General features: G+C 41.9%; 1 protein-coding gene and 1 long non-coding RNA gene across 3 annotated transcripts in view; one reads left to right on the top strand and one right to left on the bottom strand.

Moving 5' to 3' along the window:
* Window positions 1–2355: 2355 nt before the first annotated feature.
* LOC116665053 lies at window positions 2356–10618 on the bottom strand. Its single transcript, XR_004321639.1, has 3 exons — window positions 9765–10618; window positions 9333–9405; window positions 2356–2597 (listed from the first exon to the last, which is right to left on the bottom strand). It is a non-coding gene; the product is annotated as an uncharacterized LOC116665053 (long non-coding RNA).
* A 94-nt stretch (window positions 10619–10712) lies between these two features.
* The window catches only part of AMPH (amphiphysin), a 146875-nt gene continuing 134245 nt past the window's right edge, over window positions 10713–23342 (top strand). The window contains exon 1 of one of the 2 annotated variants that reach the window (XM_032484251.1): window positions 10713–11166. In XM_032484251.1, coding sequence (XP_032340142.1) covers window positions 11098–11166 — 69 coding nt within the window. In that variant the 5' untranslated portion in view covers window positions 10713–11097. The remainder of the gene's footprint in view (window positions 11167–23342) is intronic. The other variant, XM_032484252.1, reaches the window with a different exon arrangement.

Raw genomic sequence — 23342 nt, 5'->3', positions numbered from 1 at the left:
TTCTCATTTTTAATTATGGTAAAATATACATAACATACAATTTACCATTTCAAAATTTTTACGTGTATAGTTCTGTGGGATTAAGTGCATTCACATTGCTGTGCAATCATCACTGCCATCCATCTCTAGAACTCTCTTCATCTTGCAAAACTGAAACTCCATATCCATTAAACAATATCTTGTTGCTCCCAGTCCTAGGTAACTACCATTCTACTTTGTCTCTATGAATTTGCCTACTCTAGGTGCTTCATATAAACACAATCATACAATATTTGGTGATTGGCTTGTTTCATGTGGCATCATGTCCTCAAGGGTCATCTGTGTTGTAGCATGTGTCAGTAGTTCCTTCCTTTTTAAGGCTGAATAATATTCCATTATATGAATATATCACACTTGTTTATCCATTAATCAGTCAATGGACACTAGAGTTTCTTCTGCCCTTGGCTATTACAAATAATGCTGCTGTGCAGGTGGGTGTAAAAATATGTCTTTGAGATTTTGCTTTAATTTTTAAAAAATCTATTTATGCATTTATTTTACAGTATCATATTTTTTAAATTGAAGTATAGTTGATGTACAATATTATATGTTACAGGTATACAATATGGTGATTCACAAATTTTTTAAGGTTATGCTCCATTTATAGTTATTATAAAATATTAGCTGTATTCCCCATGTTGTACAATACATCCTTTGGCTGATTTTATACCTGACAGTTTGTACCTCTTAATCCTCCACCTCCATCTTCCCCTCCCGTTTCCCTCTCCCCACTGGTAGAGACCTTGCTTCAATTTTTGAAGAGGTATATATCCAGAAGTGGTACTGCTGCATCCTATGGTAGTTACATTTTAAATTTTTTGAGGAATTGCAACCTTGTTTTCTGTAGTGGCCGTACCATTTTCTAGTCCCTGCCAAAGGTACACAGGTGTTCCAATTTTACTATATCCTCACCAACACCTGTTATTTTCTGGTTTTGAGAGTAGCTACCCGATGGGTATGAGACGGTATTGCACCGTGATTCTGATTTTGATTTTCCTGATGATGAATGATGTTGAGCATCCTTCCATGTGCTTATTGACCATTTGTGTATCTTCTTTGGGGAAATGTCTGTTCAAGCCCTTTGTCCACTTTTTAATCAGAGTGTTTGGTTTTTGTTGTTATAGGAATTCTTTATATATGTTCTGGATATCACACCCTTAAGATATATGGTAAGCAAATATTTTCTCTGATTCCATGGTTTGTCTTTTCACTCTGCTGACTGGTTCCTTTGATATACAAAAGAATTTAATTTTGATGTGGTACAACTTACCTATTTTTCTTTTGTAGTCTGTGCATTTGGTGAGATATCCAAGAAATTATTGCCAAATCCAATATTGTGAAGCTTTCCTTTTATGTTTTTGTATGAGTGTTACAGTTTCAGGTCTTACATTTAGGTCCCTTACCCACTCCAAGTTAATTTTTGTACATGGTGTAATACGAGTCCAGCTTCATTTATCTGCATGCAATACCCAGTTTCCCCAGCACCATTTGTTGAAAAGACTGTCCTTTCTTTGTTAAATGGCCTTCGTACTTTTGTTGAAAACCATTCGACCATATTTGTGAGGGTTTATTTTTGGACTCTGTGTTCCATTCCATTGGTCTGTCTTTATGCCAGTATCCCAAGTAAGTTTTGAAGATAGTACTTTGACTTCAGTCCAAAGGAAAAAAAGGTAAACAAATCTTGAACTCTTCTCAATAGTGGTATGAATATTATGAAATTGTTTTGTGGGTGTTGTGGAATTGAGCAAATGAGTGAATACAGTAAGGTTTTGGGGAGCCAGAGCAATATGGAAGATGGGAGATACAAGTATGGAATGGGGAAAAGCAAGCAAGAACCTAGGTTGGATTTCATTTAGTGTTATCAGTATAAATGCATTGTTTCAAAGACGTTCAGTCACTCATTTGTAATGAATGAAGCCTGAATCTAGACCTTGGTTTCTAAATACAATTCTCTGCAAAGATGAAGAAGAGAATGAACAGAGAAATGGTTTATTCAAAGGTTGGGGCAGAGAAAATAGAAGATGAGCCTTGAACATCTCACTGTGACAGAAAATAAGGAAGGCCTTGAAAAATGATGAGGATATATTAAAAAATGAAGGGGCTTTCACTGACCAAGTCTGGGATAGTTTAAACATCAAGGTAAATGAAAACAATAAAAGAATGAATAAAATAAGAACCCATGAGTCAATACTGACAATAGATAATAAATTAGTAAATACATGGGAAGAAAGAGAAAGCTCTTCTAAACACTAGAATGCTGATTAAAAAATACTGTTGCAGAAAATCACCATTTAAAAACCATCTCAGTAAGACAGATTTAGGCAAGAACCATTATGCACACCAAATTGGGGGAGGGTGATTTTGATAAGAAGCAGGGTATTTACGCAGTCTTGGAGTGTCTACCCACAAACTTCTTATTTATTACAAGTGTTAAAATAGTAGCCGTGGAGTGGAGAACCATGACCGTGGATCTTGAATCAGCTTGCACCCCAAACTCAGCCTCTGCTTCCTTAGAACCCAGCCTCCAACAGGCTCGCTCAAAAGCTACTGCTTTTTCACTAAATTAAGAAGGAAAATAAGGACAAATCAGACACTTACAAAAATACAATTGTTTTAAAACAAAGCAACAGATGAACCCAGGCTGTTCCAGCTAATGAAAATCTTGTTTTTGGAAATCTGTTTGTCAGTGATTTGGAATGGGGGATACATTTTTCTGAGATGCATGCTGTTTTGAAGAAAGATGTTGGATTCTTACGCGTTTCTGAGGCCTGCTGTAACGAAGTAACACCAACTGGGTGGCTTAAACCAACAGAAATGTATTCCCTCACTTCTGAGGTGGGACATCTGAAAGCCAGGTGTCAGCGGGGCCACGCTCACTCTCCCAGCTTCTCCAGTGGCTGTCCACCCCTGGCTGTTGCCACATCCTTGGTGTGCAGCTGTGGACCTCCACGCCCCACCTCCGTGATCACATGGCCCTCTTCCCTGTGTCGGTCTTCACATGGCAGTCTCCTTGGTGTGTGTCTGTTTCCAATTCTTCTTCCTTTACTAGTAAAGAAACTAGTCCTATTGGATTAAGGATCTGCCCTACTGCAGTGTGACCTCATCCTAATTTATATCTTAATCACATCTGCAAAGACCCTATTTCCAAATAAGGTCATATTCACAGGATCCAGGGTTTAGGACTTCAGTGATCTCTTTCAGGGACTTTAAAGAAAAACTCCTCTTGTGTGTTTCTTCTACACTCTCAATACTTCTGGCCACCAAATGCCAAGGGGGAAGGGTTAGGTTTCTGCACACCAAGCAATTCTACAACACCAGTTGGGTGTCCTACAATTCAATTCAGTCCTGACACTACCTACGTGGAATCAGTGTCAGAGCCCATCATTTAAGGCTCAGTCCCACAAGACTGCACTCCCAGCCTCGACTTCAGATGCCAAGTGCAAGTCCAGGTTGTCACTTGTGCTTCTGACCAACTGGCTATAAACTGGAGGTTCCCATGACCCCCTCTGAGGATTTAATTAATTTGCTAGAGCAGCTCACAGAATGCAGAGAAATAGTCTACTTACTAGATTACAGGTCTATTATAAGGATATAACTCAGGAATAGCCAGATGGAAGAGATGCATAGGGCAAGATGTATGGGAAGGAATGAGGCGCTTCTGTGCCGCCCCCAGGCACCACTCTCCCCACGTCACCACATGTTCACTAACCGGAAGTTCTCTGAATCTCATCCTTTTGTTTTTTTTTATGGAGGCTTCATTGCATAGGCATGGTTGATTCAATCATTGGCCATCCGTGATTAAACTCAATCTCCAGCATTTCTCCTCTCCAGAGAGGTCAGGGATGTGAGGAGTAGGGGGGTGAAACAGGAGTGGGGTTGAAAGTTCCAACCTTTTAATCACTAGGTTGGTTCCCCTGGCAAGGAACCCTCATCCCTGAGACCTTTCCAAAATTCACCTCATTAACACACACTCAGGTATGATTGAAAGGGGCTTTCTCAGAAATAGCAAAAAAGCACCTTTATTGTTCTAATCACGTGGGAAATTGCAATGGTTTGGGGAGCTCTGTGCAAGAACAGGGACAAACACCAAACAGTATTTATTATAAGTCACAATATCACAGAGACACAATTCAGTCTATGGCAGATGTGTCCCAGACTAGCTTCCTGAAGCTGATCTAAGCCCAATAATGCTGAACTACTGCAGTAACGCGGAAAGTCAGACTGATAGTCACTGTTTCTAACATCACCACCCAACTCACTTAATTCCTTGGAGATGGCTCCAGGCAGTAGCCTGTTGGGGGTCTTAGTGAAGAAAAGTAGAGAGAGTGAGGGAATTTCAGATCTGAGAATGCAATGGGGAAGAACCAGTCTGACTCCATATTGGATCTATTTCTTTTACTTTAACCTTTGTATGCTATTGCTTTTGCTACACGTTAATCACTGAAGCGATGCTGCCTATAGCTTAAAGTAGACATGATGGCCCATCTACGGGAACCCTGCCTCCCATGCCTGAGTGTTAAGCTAAAATACCTCTGTTTAAGCTCACAGGAAACACCCTGACCAGGCCTATTTGTGATCGGCTGCAGGAAAGAAGAAATTAACACATCCCCTCTGGACTCTGGCCGGAACCAGGACATATTTGCAACAACTTATCACCTTTTCTACTTTACCTCCTCACCTCTCCCTCTTTGTTCTATAAAAGAATCTAGTATCGAAATCTGGGCAAGGTGATTCTTTGGGACACTAGCACACCATCTTCCTGGTCTGCTGGCTTTCCTAATGAAGTCGCTATTCCTGCCCCAATGCCTCGTCTCTTGATTTCTTGGCGTGTCGTGCAGTGAGCAGCATGGGCTTGGACTAGGTAGCAAGAACAGGCAGAAGGTGTGGTCTCTGGAGAAGAAGGAGGCTGTACTGCTAGGGAAGAGGATACAGTGCTGAGTCTAGGCTTCTTGCGTGTAAAATTGTACCAGGACCTTGGCCTGGCCTCTTTAGCCAGGGGCTTTGATGGAAGCGTGGGCTTGGAGTGGAGGGACACTGCGGTGGGGGATCCCGTGGTCCAAGGGAATACCTCTACTATGTCGGCAGAGAGGTGGGGGGTGGCAAAAGATGGGGTGAAGGTCGGGGAGCAGTTATGCAGCCAAAGACGGGCGCATGTGCACAGCTATATTCATGTAAAACATAAACATGGACAAATTTAATCAAAAATAAGTTCCTTGAACTAAAAGGGTCTTGGGTCAACACATGACGAAGTTAAGCACTTGTTAAGAGGTTCTGAAGTAGAACAATGCGACAAAGCTGGGGTTTGTCCAAGCTGGAAAACTTCTCCATAAAACAGTTCAGCTATACAAGCAATTAAGAGGGTGCTCTCTGTAGCCCCAACAAATGTGCTGTTTCCCACATTGCACATGGAATTTTTATAGCTTGTTTGTGGATAGGAAATAACTTAAAATATTTGCAGGGACTTGTCCCTTTCTTCAGAAAGAGTTGTGGCTAATTGGAGTTTCTATTTTGTTTTGCTCCCTGACCTCTCAATTGGCTTGTAAGCCATTAAATGATGTTCAAGCAATTTGTCGTGGGGTATAGAAGTTGTTTTGCATCTATTTTGCATAAAGGCATCACAGATGGTGTTGAAATGCTTTGAAGTTATTAGGCAATTTAATACAATGTTATTGTTTTCCTTAGTGGCCGATGGCTCAAACTATTAAAACAAAGCTCTTGCCTCCTGTGCAGTATTTTGGGATACATTAGTGATGCATTATTAATAGAGTTAGGAGGTTTTTATTTTTAGATTTGGTTAAATTAGGAAAGGAAAAGGGTAGCCATGCAATTTAGTAAAAAATATATGTGGAACTAAAATGTAAATAGTTGGCTTGGAAAAGTTGAATGTTTTCACCTGCAATGTACAAGATGATCAGTCAAAAAACATTTTTTTAACAGCACATCCTCCTTTCACTGTTCTTTCAACATTTGTGAGAAACAATAAAATTTTTGTCTGAGTCTTTAAACAAAGAGGCAAGTATAAGCATTAGTCATAATTTGTATGGGACCAAAATTCCAGTTAGATTCCACCAAGTGTTTAAATGGAATGGCTCCTTAATTATCTGTATAATGATGCAAAGAAGTTGTAGCTAATGAGGGTATATAGTATATGCTTTAACTCATATGAGTGCTAGCAAAGAGGTAGACAGGTAAAAACTGGATCTAGAAATCTCCTTCCCTACGGGTCTAAATGGGACTTACAAGATATAAATATAGGCAAAAATAAACTTCTGTATCATTAAAACATCTGGAAAATGAGTTTTGTGATAATATAGTGACAATTCTGGGACTATTACAAATTACCAAAACCTATCATAATGATATTTTTGACTTATCAACCAATTTGAAGTGCTATTTAGAAGGAAGGAAGGTGAGCTGGGAGTAGGAATTAATTCAGGAATTCTGCCTCGTTCAGATGAAGATCTGGGGTTGGAGTCAGAATGCTTTTTAAGGTTGGGTAACCCTTACCTGAATAATCATTAAATATAATTTGATACCTAAGCTTGTCCCTGAAATGAGAGAGTTGGGGTTACTTTTCATTGATTGTGACATCTACATGGAACTGAAAAGGCCATGTTATTCCTTGATTGACTGAGGGGAAAAACGGATGACATTATATGGAAAAGACACAGTCAAGGAATGTTGGTGGGAGGGCCCAGTGGTGTTGGGCATGAAGGAAATACACACAAACGCATGGATCCTGTCCCTGTCAAATTACCCATGACATTTTTCACAGAACTAGAACAAATAATTCTGAAATTTATATGGAACCACAAAAGACCCAGAACTGCCAAAGCAATATTGAAGAAAAAGAATGAAGCTGGAGGAATAACCTTTGAAGTCTTCAGATAAAGTTACAGTATTCGAAACAGCATGGTATTGGCACAAAAACAGACAGATGAATCAGTGGAACAGGATAGAGAGCCCAGAAATAAACCCATACATACGGTCAATTAATCTTCAACAAAGAAGATAAGAATATACAATGGAGGAAAGACAGTCTCTTCAGCAAGTGGTGTTGGGAAAACTGGATAGCCATGTGTAAATCAATGAAGTTAGAACACTCCCTCACACCATACACAAAAATAAACTCAAAATGGCTTAAATACATGCACATAAAACAAGATATTATAAACCTCTTAGAAGAAAACACAGGCAAAACATTCTCTGACATAAATCTTAGTAATGTTCTCCTAGGGAAGTCTACCCAAGCAATACAAATAAAAGCAAAAATAAACAAATGAGACCTAATTAAACCTCAAAGCTTTTGCACAGCAAAGGAAACTATTAAAAAAAAAAACCCAAAAGACAACCAATGGAATGGGAGAAAATATTTGCAAATGTGACTGACAAGGGCTTAACTTCTAGAATATACAAACAGTTCTTACGTACAACTTAACAACAGCAACAACAACAAAACCCAAAACAAACAACCCAACTCAAAAATGGGCAGAAGACCTAAACAGGCACTTCTCCAATGAGGATATACCAATGGCCAATAGGCACGTGAAAAAATGCTCAATATTGCTAATTATCAGAGAAATGCAAATCAAAACTACAATGAGATATCACCTCATACCAGTCAAATGACTATCATTTAAAAGTCCACAAACAATAAATAAAATGAATAAACAAAATGGTGTGGAGAAAAGGGAACCGTCCTACACTATTGGTAGGAATGTACCTTGGTGCAGCCATTGTGGAAAACAGAATGAAGATTCCTTAAAAAAATTTAAAATAGATTTACCATATGATTCAGCAATCTGACTCCTGGACATATGTCTGGAAAAAACTCTAATTTGAAAAGACACCTGCACCCTAATGCTCATAGCAGCACAATTTACAATAGCCAAGACATGGAAACAACCTAAATGTCCATTGACAGATGACTGGATAAAGAAGTTGTGGTAAATACATACAATGGAATACTACTCAGCCATAAAAAATGCCGTTTGCAACAACATGGATGGACCCAGAGATTGTCATTCTAGGAGAAGTAAGCCAGAAAGAGAAAGAAAAATACCATATGATATCACTTACATGTGGAATCTAAAAAAAAAAAAAAAAAAAGCCAAATGATCTTATTTACAAAACAGAAACAGACTCACAGGCATAGAAAACAAACTTATGGCTACCAGGGAGGGAAGGAAGTGGGAAGGGATAAATTTTGAGTTCGTGATTTGCAGACACTAACATATATATATGATAGATAAACAATAAGTTCATACTGTATAGCACAGGGAACTATATTCAGTATCTTGTAATAACCTATAATGAGAAAGAATCTAAAAAAGAACAGATAAATATATATGTGTAAGTGAATCACTTTGCTGTATACCTGAAACTAACACAACATTGTAAATCAACTACATTTCAATAAAAAATTATCCTAAGGACAAAACATCATTTTGGTTGGGGTCCCCTATTCCCATCCCTCTTCCACTAGCATTGTTGCAGAATTATGAGCTAAGAATGCAGTCTCGTGCATGGCTGCATTTTTTTCAACAAATATTTACAGAGCACCTAATAAGTACCAGCTAAAGTGCTTCATGAATAGTCCAGAGTGGCCAGAATGAGAGCCACATGGCAACCTGAAAATGGATATTGGTGAATTTGATAATAGTTTGCACATAACTTTTTAGTATGCTCAGCATGTATTCCAAATAGAATTATCAAGAAATGACAAGCTTCCCTTTCCACCCACGTTACAGCTCTAGATTTGGGCATCTGGATGATAAGAAAAGTTAACCATTTTCAAAAAATATTCATTGTGTTCCAAAAATCGGTGGGGGAGTAACTGCCAGGAGAGAGAAGAGCTGATACAGAGGAAATGAATGGCTTGGGCTCTAAGGAAGCAGAGAAAAGGTAAACCCACTGCTTGGAACTCGGTCTCTTGTTTGTCAGAAAGAGGGCAGTGACTCTGCAATGGGGGCTGTAGCCAGGCCCAGTAAGGGAACAGAGGGGGCTCTGGAGCTCACAGTATAAGAGTCACCATGGACTGATATGCTCCAGAATGTTCTGGTATATTCCAACATTCTTAGGCTTGTATTCTCATGGCGAAGATTGCGAAGCAGGGTGAAGGTTCAGAAGCCCTTTGTTTTACAGAACTGACTCAAATTCCTGGCTTCTGAACAGTCTTTTCTGCTGAATGTTGAGCAAGAGAGGAATCAAGTTTCTCTTTGCTCGGAAGTAAACTGTTTACCTGGGATGTTGGAAGTAGGGTGACCAACTCAGGTAGTTGACCCAGGACTTACCTGGTTTTAGCACTGAGAGTCCTGTGTCCTGGAAATGCCTTCATTCCTGGGCATACTGGGGTGCATTGTCATCCTAAGAAAATAAGAGCCAAGTGAATAGACTGGGTATTTCGGTAACGGAACCATCACAAAAGTTACTGGCTCAAAACAAGTATCATTTTGTTTGCCCATCATTCCACTCTCTTGGCTAGGATGCGCTGGGCGGTTCTTCTGCTGGTTTTGCTGATAATTATTTGTGTGGCTGCATCCAGCCAGTGTGTCGCCTGGAGGCTGGTCTCAGCCGGGATTCAGGGATAACCGGGCCTTGCTCCCGGTCCAAATAATCTAGTGCTTCTCCGTTTTCAGATGGCCTCTCCAAGGGGCTTTACAGCAGGGTAGCTGAACCTCTCTGCAAGGTATCACAGGGCTCCTCGGAGTGAGTGCAAAACCTACCTGGCTTCTCAAGGCGTAGGTGTACTTCCGCTGTATCTTATTGGTAAAAGTCAGTCACAGCGCCTTCTAGAATCAAGGTGAGGGGACTACGCTAGGAGTGGATACCAAGGGGCAGTTCACTGGGGGCTGCCAAGGTGACAGTCTACTCCAGAGATGCAGTGAGATGCTCTCTCGGATTCACAGGATTCAGATGCTGGATTCAGGTGCCTGATTTCACTTCTGGCCCGTTTGCTGGGCCACCCGCCTTACTCTTCTCGAACTCTCAGAGAGAACTGAATATGAACAGTTTGATGTATCCCTATTATTCTTACTTCTGCTAAGTATCCTGAGGATGGTGCATGCCTGTGAAAGTTGCCATAAGGTGGGGAAGAAGCAACAGGTTAGGAGGCCCTGGATCTCTCCCTGTGGGTGTGAGGCAGGACCCGGCTCTTCCTGCACCGCTTCCTGGATGGGCCTGTGCCCGGGGTCTCCGCTCTGCGCAGGGATTACGGAGATCGCCAAAGCACAGCCCCTGCCTTAAAGGAGCCGAGGGTTCTCGGCAAAGGGCCTCCCGCCCTCGCCCCAAGTCTTGTCTTTAAGTTCATACAAGTGCCAGAATCGAGCCCTCCCTCCTCTCCTCTCTCACTGCCTGTGCCGCAGCTCTAACCCCTGCCTGGGCTCAGTTTTCCAGTCAGCTTTCCTCCTCGTGATGCTGCGAGCCTCCGGAGGGCAGGGCGAGGCCCAGGGGTTCTTCCAGAACCCACAGATAATCTAGGGGTGCGCTCTCTGCCCAGGGGATGGTCCAGCAGGTCCTCCTGGGAGACCAGCCCCACCCCTTTCCACTTCAGCGCTGCTCCAAGTCCACATTCCCAGGACTCCCCCTTCTCTCTCTCCATCTTCTCTGTTTTGAGGGAAAGAAATGGCCCCCCCTCCCCCAGCCCAAACTCCGCCCTAAAAGAACCCCAGAGCCGCCTTGGGCCCTGGGGCTGGCTGCTCGGTTCTGTTCCCTTTCTCCTCCAGGCTCCTCTCCATCACCGTGGGCACTACCCGGGCATTTTGACTTCTGGCTTCTTCCCTCTCTCGTGCTCGCCACCCCGCCTCGTGTCACTGCCAGGCCTGGTGCATCCCGCCTTCGCTCTGTCGCTTTAAGCGGGTCCCCGCCGCCGCGCACCCCCTCACCCCTCCCGGCGCTCGGCTGCTCCGCGCCACTAAAACTGCTCCCGCTCCTCGTCTCCCGCTCCTCCTCCTCCTGGACTCCCGCTCCTCCTCCTCCTCCTCCTCCTCTCGGGCTCCTCCTCACCGCCACCGGCCCGCCGCCCGCTCCGCTCCTCGCAGCCTCCGCGGACCTGCAGCCATGGCTGACATCAAGACGGGCATCTTCGCCAAGAACGTCCAGAAGCGACTCAACCGCGCGCAGGAAAAGGTCAGCAGCGGGCGGAGGGCGACGGGGCAGGTGGCGGGGCCGCGGCGGGGAGGGCCGAGCCGGCCCGGGGAGCGCAGGAGGCCGGGCAGGGGGCCGGGGTCGCGGGGGACGCCCTGCCTCTCCGCCGCAGCCACTGCAGCAAAGCGGCACCCCGCGCTGCGGGGACCCGGCCGGTAGGCGGGAGCGCCGGGGGCGCGCGGACCGTGTCCCCAGCGCCTCAGGGTCTGCCCGGGTCTCCCCGCTCCCTGGTCCCCCACGCGGCCGGCCGCGCTCCCCGCTCTCCGGGGCGGGAGCCGGGCACCAGGAGTGGCAGGTGCGGCGGGTCGCCCGCGGCTCCCGAAGCGGAGGAGCGCATCTCCCTCCTGGCGCCCGCTCCCCGCGCGCGGGCAGGCGGCGGGCAGGGACGCGGCCCGCGGGTCCGGGCGGGAGGTTGCGGCGGCTCTCCTTCCTCCGGCGGGATTTCCTGGCTACTTGGGTGCAGCAGAAATGAGAGATTTAGCACAGAAGCTACCCCACAAATCTCTTTGGATCAAGAAGGCTGATGGAGAAAATCCAACGGCTTTCATACAGTACTGGGGAGTGAATCCTGGAGTTCAAAACAGAAATCTAGATACACGCTCTTTTCTTCCAGTCTTTTTTTGAGGGGGGTCTCTTTGTATGTGTGTCCCTTTTGACGCCAGTGCCCTTCTCTGGAAGGTCAAAGATAAATATGACTTGAACCTAACAGTTTTCTGTACATTTCTGCACAAAGGAGGGTGTTTTATTGCATTAAAAGAATTATATTGTACGGATTGGGTTCCCTGGTGTTTTACAAGCCCCTCAGTAAATTGGTCACTGCCATTTATTTTTCTCTCCCAGAGGTGGGCACAAATGAATCCTAGGTCCATAAAAGCACAGCCTGGAGCGGTTGGAGAGGTGCTGTACCAGGCAATGGGCTTGCCTGGCTTCCCTGACAAATACTTGTCATCAAGACCTTGCCAGCACTGAGGTCTTCATTTGTGTCCCGGGCAAAGGACATTCATATTGTCGCTTAAGCATTGCACTTGAAAAAGAACACCAGCTAATGTGCCCTGTGGTTTGTGTCAGTTGAACTGTGTTCTTTTTCACGTGGAAGTATTTGCTATCCCTAGAATTCTGGATGTTAAGCATTTTCTTGTTTTACTGGAAGTCAGTTTGGCGCGTTGCTCGCCATGACAGTGAATTTCCCTCTTTGGACCCAGACTCAGGCTGCCCCCCAGTTCCCACTGACCCTGAGCAACTGAGCAGAAGGGGGCACTGATCCTTTTGCCTGTCCCCATGGCCAGAGGCTCTGTGACTGCCTCTAGTCCCTCCCACCACACTGCAGTAAGAGGATTGTATTTCTTTTAATATCTACCCAAGCTCATCCTGGACCAACGTGATCCTCCCCCTGTTGCTCCTTCAGCAGCTAAATTAGCAAGGCTTCCTGCCCCTCTTCCAGTTCCTGGCTACTTGTCCAGAAAGTAGTCAGGGTCTGCTGGGATCCTGGCCAGGTTTTGTCATCATTTTTCCGTACTTCACAGTACCCGCTTGTAGGTATTCCTCCCCCTCTTCCCAAGTAATTACTTGAATCTTCAGTCTGAGGCTTTTCATTGAATCCACTTTCCATCTGTGAAGGAATATAGTGATAAAGTCAGCCTTTTGACATATTAAATTATTTCTTAATCTAGGTCACCAGCTGTTAATATGCCAAAAATAAATGAAAAGAAAATGTAATCTGACTTACAGAGCATTCAAGCCCTTATGAAGTGTTGAAAACTCACTTTTTCATGATTAAGGTCAAGGGTGTATTATGATGATAGTTGTGGATAGTGGTTACTCTTCTGTGGGAGCAGCCGTCGGGGGGGAGGCTTGTACAGGGCTTCAGGGGTCCTATTTTCTTCCCTGGGGAAAGCTGCTGCTGAAAAGTGTCTGTTGTACCTAGTTTAGGGGGTTAAGACACCAAGAGGCTGAGAGCATGGGCTCTGCCCTCGGGTAAGTTCTGGGCCCTCCCTGAGCCTGCGCAGCACTACGGGAAAAGGACACAGAAGAATCCAGGTAAGGCAGCCCAGCTGAGCCCGGGCAGGAGCCCGTGGAGGATGGAAAGCAGTGTGTTGCTGTTGCAGGTTTAGACATCTCTCCTGATGATTCTTTCTCTCTGCATCTTCCATCTCTTCCTCTTCTCCAGACACTCCATTGCAGTCACTCTGTGCCACGTATGTTCTGGAGACCCTTTGTTCCTTGTTTTTACCACCGAATTTTCTCAAAAGAGAGCCCACTCCCTCGACTTTCTCATCATCTGTGCTCCACCTAACAGCGTGCATGCATTTTGGTTTCAAACACATGACTGAAACTACTCGTAGAGGTAACTTGATGGCTTTCTGTGAACTTAAAATACATTTATTATTATAAAATATAGTATTATTATTGAAAGCCTGTAAAGATTCATTGGAGAAAGAATGAAATACACATATAAGGGGGGAAAACCCACTCACAAATTTGGACCCTCATAAATTCTACCACCTAGAGCTTTCACAGTCATTTGATGTGTATCCTGCTAGATTTTGTTTCCTTATGTGTATGTATATATTTATACAATGAAAACAGGCTTATCCTATGTGGCTTTGTAATCTGTTTATTTCATATAATAATCATGAGGATTCCTCACTACGTGTACATATTTTCCATCACCATTTTTAGTGACTGAACAGTATTGGAATGTCTGGATTTTAATGAATCCCTGATTTTTGGACATTCAGTTCCCACTGTTTCTGAATATAACTGCAAATCAGTAAGAAAACTTACAGGGAAAATGTTCCCCCACACTTTTAAGTATCTCCTTAGATAAATTCCTAGAAGAATGATGGTGTCAAAGGTAAGCTTATTTTAATTAGAGCTAGACTGCCTTTTGGAAAGGCTGTATCAATTTACATTCTCACCAGCAGTCCATGAGACATTTGACAAGACCAGCTAATAAAAATTAAAACACTCTTGGGGTACATCATTGGAAAAAAATTAGTTCCTATTTATCTCACTGATATGGTTTTTAAAAACCGAACATTATTTTTTTTCACTCTTATTTTTTTCATCTGCAAATTGTGTGTTTATATTTCTGCCCATTTTATGTAGCATCTCCATCTTGCTATTTGTAAGGGCAGAAACTTCATCAATCCCAAAGGTTACAAACATTATTTCTTCCTTTTCTGTTTACTTTTTAATTGTTTGAGGGTTTCTTTCTGCTAAAGGGCATATTCATGTTTATATTAGGTTTATGTTATGTATATATTCGCTTAAATCTATCGATTGGTTTTGCCTGGTTTCTCCTTTGGTTGTTGAATGAGTTCGGATCCTGCCACTTACCAGAAGACTCAGTTCACACTGGCTTAAGTCAAAAAAGGGATTTGATTACTGAAAATAAAAATATGGCTCTTTCAAGTGTAAATTTAAATGCGATTTTAATATATGTATATATATTTGAATTAAACTATGAACATATACATTCATATATATATATATACATAAATATTTGCACGTGTGTGTGTTATATGTGTTAACTCATTTCATTCTATGAGGCCAGTACTATTATTACCCCTATTTTATAGATGAAGAAGATGTTAAGTGACATGCCCAAGGTCACACAGTACGTAGTAAAGCCGAAGTTTGAACCCAAGCAGTCCAGTACTTCTTCATGACCTGATACTGCCTCTTCTAATTATGAAAAGGGCAGGGGTGGATAAACTTCGGCCCAACCCCAGACATGAGGGCTCAAGGTGTCTTCTCCTTAGCTCTCGGCTCTGCTGCCCATCCTGTCAGCCCCATTCCTGGGCAAGCTCTTCTCTTTCGGTGGCAAGATGGTCACCAGCAGCTGAGCCAAGAGCATGTCACCATTTGCAGAGAACTCCACAGTGCAGCCCTCACTGGCCCAGATGGGGGCTTGTGCCTACCCCTGGAAGAAAAACAATCTCTGGCCAAGGGCCAGGACCGTGGGTTGGCTTGGGCCTGAATCACAGGCCTCTGCTGAAGCTGGGGGTGGAGAAATTTCCCCAGGCCATATGGACTGATGGTGAAGGTGGGAACGGGTGTCGTGCTGGCCAAATAAAAGGCATCCACTGAGGCTTACTTAAATGGCCTTCTCTGTCCCATGTCTACATAAATAATCACATAGTTAATAATTTAAAATTTAATATTCAATAAAATTTCCTATCAAATTAATACATGCAGAGATTTTAAAAATCAAATACTAGTAAAAGGCTTATGAAAAATAGCAGTCCCCTGTCCCTGTTCTCCTCAGCCTCCAGTCTTGTTTCTCCAGAGGCAGCTGTTATTAACCATAATGTCTCTCAAAAATATACCTAAAAGTACTTCTTTTTTTCTTTGATTGGGGGAGGTAATTAGGTTTTACTTATTTATTATTTAGAGGAGATACTGGGGATTGAACCCAGGACCTCGTGAATGCTAGGCATGCACTGTACCATTTGAGCTATACCCTCCTCCCCTCAAAACTACTTCTTGATCTATCTTTTCATGTTTGGTAAATACAGGTAAAGATTTAGCTCTCTTGCATTCACCCTTCTGCTTCTATATCCCGCAAAATATTTATAGCAAAAATTGCTGATCGCTAAGGATGATATTTTAAAAAATTAAAGTGTAATTTTTATTGACTAAAGTACATAAATCTTAAGTATTCAACTTGGTGAATTTTTGTGTGTATGGATATCTGCATAGCTACTGCTCGGATCAAGTTATAGAACATTGTCATCCCTCGTGCCTCTCCTGTTCATCTGTTTTATATTTATATGTTTTTAATTCCTTTACCATCATTCCCCTGATGAGCATCTTTTCATGTATTTATTGGTTATTTTGATATCTTCTTTTGCGAAGTGTCTAACAAAGTGTCTTGCCTATCTGTTTTTTTTTTTTTTGAGTTGCTTATTTTCTTATTGGTTTGTAGAAGTTCTTTATGTATTCAGGATATGTGTCCTTTGTCAGATAGATGTTTTACAAATATTTTCTCCCAGAAAGTGGCTTGCCTTTTTACATTCTTAATGGTGCCCTTTGACGAGCTGAAGTTTAAAATATTTTTGAAGTCTTATCTGAGGATTACATTTTTCATACTGCTTTTTGTTTCCCTATAGTTAATAATAGCCTTTTTTTTTCCATTTGCTTATTTTTCTATGAACTGTTTAGAATTGTTTGTTCCTGCTTTATCAGATCTGTCAGATGCCTATTACTATTATTGTCAAAGGTTCAGTATATCATATAGTGTAATTATTTTCTCCAACTGAAGGACCCCTCCCCCACCTTTGGAGCCTCTGCCCTTCTGCTGTAATCTGGGCTGATTTTCTTCTAGGCCTGATACAGAGCTGTCAGCCTGGGTCTTTCCTTGCCAATGTTTAAGGCTCATCTATTCTATAATCCCAGGCTTTCAAACTGTCCCCTGTTGTCAGTGTTGTGCTTTATCCTCACTTTCTGCAGTACTTGGTAGAACCAGGTTCTAAGCTAGACAGTGTGTGTGTGTGTGTGTGTGTGTGTGTGTGTGTGATTGTGCAGTGAGAATTGGCTGCTTTTTCATTGGTTGCCCTGTACAGGCACTTTTATTTATTTATTTATTTTACTTTTTTCTTATTGGAATATAGTCAGTTTACAATGTTGTGTCTATTTCTGGTGTACAGCACAATGCTTCAGTCATACATGAACATACATATATTCATTTTCATATTCTTTTTCACCATGAGCTGCTACAAGATATTGAATATAGTTCCCTGTGCTATACAGTATAAACTTATTTATCTATTTTATATATACCAGTCAGTATCTGCAAATCTTGAACTCCAAATTTATCCCTTCTCACCCCCTTCCCCCCTGGTAACCATAACTTTGTTTTCTATGTCTGTGAGTCAGGCAGTTTTAAAATGTACTTCTCTTGATTCTGCTGAATTGTTTCCATTCTTCTATCTTCTGCTTCTATAAAATGTATTGAACTCTCTCATTCATTAATAATACCTCTCCTGTTTTTGTCCTAATATGTTCCTACCTTTTTTTCCCCTTTATTGTCATTTTTGTTGGGTTTTGGGAGGAGATGATTATAAGCACATACTGTCAGCCTGTCTGTTTATCCAGAGGCCTTTTTACTTAAATATTTAATTCCTCTGGGACTTTTGGGGTCCATCTTTGTTCATTTGTGAAATCCAGTGACATTTATGTGGCCTTAACCCTCCTCGACCTCTATGCAATATTTAAATTAGTGGAGCACTTTAAACGTTTTTGAAGATTTAAACTTTTTTTTAACATGACTCTAGTTAGGAGGGAAACCTTTGGTATGTTATAATACTAACCTTTTTCAGCATGAGATTTTTGGTTTTTGTTTTAGTAAGAGAGTTACACTATTTAAGGTGGGGAGGGTACAGCTCAGTAGCAGAGTGCATACGTAGCATGCACGAGGTCCTGGGTTCAATCCCCGGTACCTCCATTAAAATAAATAAGTAAATAAGTAAATAAGTAAATAAATAAATAAATAAATGTATAAATCTAATCCTTCCCCCCAAAAAAGAGAGTTACACTATTTAAACTCTAAGGACACGTGCTGTTTGATATTTTTGGTGCCAGTTTATCTGCTCCAAGTGATTATTATATAACAGCCTTATGTGTGAGTTTTTTCATGCATTATGTCTTCCCAAGTAAATTGTAGGTGCTTGAGGACAAGGAAGAAATGTCTTTTGAATTGTGTGTATCCAGTGTTGATGTATTATTTGACTTCCTGCCCCTGCAAACACATGGTCTTAAAGCATCCTTAAACATTATTCTTTCTCAGACTTTTGTGAAATTATCATAAAAGTTTCACTTTGTATCATTGTCACCTGAACTGTCATTTTGTGGAGGTAGCATATCAAGTATATGTAACCTTATGGGTCCTGCAGATGGTAGTGACTCTGTCAGTATTAGGTTGAACTGTGCCAAATTGTTAATTTTGTAAGCAAACAGTCAAATACTGGTAAAGTCATGTAGGTCAACCCAATGTTGATTGTGTGATATGGCAAGAAAAACAGTGTAGTCTCCTTCCTTGCCTAAGTATGTGACATTTGTGGGGTTTTGTTTAATTGTTGCCTTACTGATGACCACATCTAGGTTTGTTCTCAAAAGGAAACATGTGGATGGTGGTTGTGTGTACATGTGCTGCTGTGCATGTGCGTGTGTGCATTTATGGATGTTTGTATGTAAATTGAATGAGAGAAGAAAGACTCTGCTCTGACCAGGAGACTCTTTCCACGGGGCCCAGAGCCTTGTCCATGGAAGAGTAGCTTCTATGACCATGTTTACATCTGAAGACACTTTGGAGACTGAGTCTCTGAGGCATATCCAGGATTTCCCTTTTAAGATCATCTGAAGACTTCTTTGTTGTCTGCTTCTCCATTGTACAAGCTTATACCTTCTCTTCCACTAAGGTCATTTCCACTGGCTGCATTAGGAACTGCCGAAATTAAAAATAATTGTGAGGACATTCCTGACAGAGTAAGGTTTTTTCCCTTCAATTTTTTTTTTTTTTTTTTTTTACACACAAACACACATATCTCCATGCACCCTTCTTTCTCCAGGAATGAGTACAATAGGGAATCAGAGCTGTAGGAACCAGGATTTTAACACTAGTACAAGTTACCATTATCCTTTACAACATAGCATACTGTGTGTGTGTTCCATAAGTCATACTTTAATCAGTTTTTTTTTTTTTTGGCAGGTCAAGGTAATTAAGTTTATTTGTTTATTTATTTAATTTTAGAGGCAGTGCCAGGGATCGAACCCAGGACCTCGAGCATGCTAAGTAAGCATGCGCTCTACCGCTTGAGCTACACCCTCCCCTCTCATAAATCATAGTTTAAAAGTCAGCTTGTTTATGAACCAATACAACCTAAGATACATGAAATACTTGTATGAATAATAATGGTCTGCTTTACTTGGGGTATGAAATTAGGTCCCATTTTTTTTTGAATATTCAAGTTAAATGCTTCCAACATCACAACCAACGTATCATAAGAATCTCCCACCCCCCCTGGGGTCCCTATCTCGTGAGCAGTTCAGAAACCCTGGGGGGAGTTTCCCTTCTGTAAGGGAGTCTGTGGTTTTCACTCTGGCCTGAGGAAAAGGGTTCCAAAGGGAGTCCAGTGTTCAGATGTCACTCTCGTCCCCTGGGTGAGCACTGCAGTGCACGAGGAACATGGTGGCCCCACTGATGGTTCTCACAGTGAGGACAGGGCCAGGAAGCCTTCCTCTGCAGGGTTGTACTCAGCTGTGCTCACTCTGTGCCACAGGGTGCCTGAGCTTCAAATGTCTGAGCTCTTTATCAGTGGGCTTATCATTTCCAAATACACTTGCACATATACTCACAGCTTCTCTTTCCACAATTTCCCATCACGCCAGGGTTCCTAAGTTCGGATACTTGATATCAGCCATCACTGACTATCCATCCCATTCTGTTCCCCTCCACTCTGTTCTGTTTTTAATAACAAACTCATGGGGACATATCAAATTGAGTTTAACCCTGCAGTTTGAAAATACTACTGTAGAGGACCTCCAGCATCCTTCCCTATAAGCTGACTTTCTTTTGGGCCACTTCAGTCCATTCAAAGCTATGTGGACGTCTCTGTGTGTGTGTGTCTGTGGTGAACTTTCAAACAAAAAGTATCATGAAGCACTTTGGGGAGGATGGGTTGAGAAGGCAAAGAATATTTTAAGAAATGGTGTGTTCTGACTTTTTGAACACTGAGAGTTTTCCACTTGACTCTTCAAACACAATTTCTTATTTTATTTTTCTAGCTATTTAAATTAGGGGCCACCTGAGTAGAGGTCCTAGGGAAATCAGTTGGCCCGTGGGCTTCTGTGAAGGGATGACAGATGTTAAGATTTCTGGTGTTGCAGATAAAATTTTCCAGATAGACTCCATAATGGCTAATATTTACAGAATGAAAGTGTCATCATCACAGAGTTCGAGGAATTCACTCATGAAAGTATATAGTTAGACTGTATACCCAGCATTGTGCAAAATTAACATGAGAGTAATCATGATTTCCTGAGAATACTTCCATGGGCCAACTTTTAATATAGTAATGCTGAGGCTGCATTCTTATTGATTCACAATCTAAATTTAAGTGTAGTGCTTAAGTAGATGTACTTCCTGAGTACATATTGAGGGAAACTCTAATTAGGAATAATGTGGGATAAAGCCATTAACAAGATCTTAGTTTTAAAATATTTGCTATGCTATACTTATATGTCAATCTTGATTACCCTTAAGCTACTTAGAACAGACGTACAAAAATCAGAAAGAAAAACCCATTTTGGTCATTTTCATTTTATTCTCATGTAATTATTTAACTGAAAGTTTTTAACTGAAAGTTTAGTTCGTAAGTGGGAAGAACCTGAAAAAATATATTATATATAATATGTTATATAACATATATATACTTTTTTCTATCTTAAAGTGTTTATAACGATTTAATAAAATACTCATGGACCCACATAAATGCATTTTAATTATAGCACCTAACATTTGTTGAGTGAAAGGATGCTACGTTTACGTACTCCAATAGTTATGTATTCCATTGTGAAGTCAATCTGGTAAAATTCAGCTATTCATTTAGAGTCATTTATTCAGAATCTAATGCCCAAAAGGCACTCGCTAGATACTTGTAATATCGCGTTCAACACAGATGTCCTGGCGGAGCATACAGACCCGCAGGAGCTGGTAGAGAGATAAACCTTGACCATACTAATAACTACGTCGCTGTTAATGGAAAATCATAACAATTCTTTGAGGAGAAAAAAAAAATAAATGTAATTAGGGAACTCATCTAGAGTGAGAGGAATGGGGACACCTACTTGAAGAAGGTAGGTTTTAAGCTAAGATGCTAAAGGATGAATTGCAGCTATCCAGGGTCTGGAGATTATAGGAGTCGGTATGCATTCCAAACATCAGACCCTTTGCCCTTATTCAAGATAAATAAGATAAAAATAAAAGGTGTAGAATATAAATATCAACTGTTGGCATTGGCCTTGGCCTTACAAATGATCTCTTGTACCATTTAAATATTTATCAAAGTGGCAAAGTGGACCCTAATTGTGGTGGTCCTATTCTGGTAGCTATCCCTCTTTTGTGTGATCAGATTTTGCTTTCACACATTGAAGGGTCCTTGTAGGGCAGAGTTCCCTCTTAATACAGAGGCAGGACCCTCGTTCAGAGCTGACTTGCCCTCTGAATTATCAGGCAAACGAAGATCCATTTGTACAACAGCAGTAAATCCCAGCCCGATCGGCTTTCATAGATTTGTTGGTCTCTTATCTTAAACCGTCAGAAATTCAAAATAAACATGAAAGCCCTTATAAAATTCTTAAACACCACACATCTGGAAAGATGAGTTTGTCTTTAAAAGGTTTGAATGCAGTTGGAATCTCAGCTTTTAATGGGCGCGTGCGAGAGAACAGAGGGAACACACGTGGGTAAGGCTGGCACCAACCTGGCTTTGTTATGTTGTAGGCATTCCTGTCCCTAAGGATGGTTGTTAACAGTTGAAAAGCAGAGATGGCCCAAGTCTTAGGAGGATCCCCCATTGTAGTAGCACAGCCTAGAACAGTGTGATACCTCTCTCAGACCCTATCATTCCTCAATATTTGCGAGATCTGTACAAACAGTCCTGCCTTTTTTACCTACATATCAACTTCCTGCCTGCACTCTGTTCAGCGAGTTCTTCTCTGGTTCTCTAGCACATTCTTATATATGTCATCTAGTGGGCAAAACCACTGATTTCTCTTGGGTTAACACCTAGGAGTAGAATTACTGATTCTTTAGGGTAGGCATTATCTAGCTTTAGGGGATAGGGCCAGTTTTCCCAAGTGGTGTATCCAATTTACACTCCTGTCAGCAATTGTGAGAATTCAGAAAGCCTGATCTTCAAATGGTAAGTTTGACGTTGCAAACTGAGTTGTATTTGATCACTGCTACATCCGCACAGGACTCCTTGTTTAATGAACAACTGAGCTTATCTTCTAGTTTCACACATGGTCATAGGAACATTTCTCTCTCAAGAACCAGTCAGTGTAAAGTATTTAAATTAGGTGGTGGAGGGGTGGTGACCATTTTTAAATCACACTACAACTCACACGTGTGCAAGAAATGTACAGAGGGTGCGGGTGTAGACGGGGCGAGGGGCAGGAGGATTGTGGAGCAAACGGTCTCAGGGTGCTATATTCTGCCTCTTGTCCGCTGGGATCAGCATCTCTGGTCCACATGAGTGGCTTTCTCTGCAGGTGTATTTGGTTCAGTAACTTTTGACCTGCATCCCTTGGCTCACACGAGGCCCAGGGGCATGCTGTGCTCCAGCTGACTCCTACTCACCGTGGATTCCTCTCACCCTATCTGTTTTTCTACCATCTGGCTGGAATGCCATAATGTCAGGTTTCTAGTGGCTCCGGGTGGGGGGGAAATTCCATGTAGTCTGGTACCTAAGATGGTTTTGTTCCTTTATGAGTCATTTCATTGCCTTATGTGTGGCGATCATATTCCTGGGACCTCAGCTATCTTCTTCTTAACTTTTGGATTTTATATGTTGGATTTTCTTCGAGTGAGTCAAACCAAGGCGACAATCTCCTGTTTTTGGTGACATGGCAGTTTCATCTCAGCAGCTCAAACTGCTTTAATACACATGGTGCTCACAGGCTTATAGGACCTGGCAGGGAGGTACTGGTAACTTGGGGTCTTAATGCCTCAAGAGATGGGTTTGGAAAAACTGCAGAAAATGATCAGATATCTAAGTTCATTTCGTACAAGATGAACATCCCGTAAAATCTTTGCAGCTCACCCTAAAGTTGAGCACCAGGAGAAGTAAGAGAAAGATGTACCACTAAATGTGACCTCACAGAAGGGGACCAAAACAGAGCCTGAACATGTGTGCTGTCACAGATTGACAAAGGCAGCTTCCCACAAAGGGCAGATTTTTCCTGAGCCATCAGTGAACTGATATGTGTTCCATGTCTGCTTCTTAGGAACTTGCATATGCTAAGAATGTTGATCTCCTCTTAATTTAAGCTCATGTGAATGACTCCATTTTCATCTCTCCAGATGCTTTTCCAAACCCTCTCCAGTCAGTAAAATTTTTATGACCCATCATAGAAACTCTCTAGCATTGTCTGAC

Source organism: Camelus ferus, chromosome 7 (genome assembly GCF_009834535.1).
Source record: "Camelus ferus isolate YT-003-E chromosome 7, BCGSAC_Cfer_1.0, whole genome shotgun sequence".
Classification (NCBI taxonomy): domain Eukaryota; kingdom Metazoa; phylum Chordata; class Mammalia; order Artiodactyla; family Camelidae; genus Camelus; species Camelus ferus.
The sequence above is the reverse complement of the archived record's forward strand: the minus strand, read 5'-3'. Positions and strand labels throughout refer to the sequence as shown.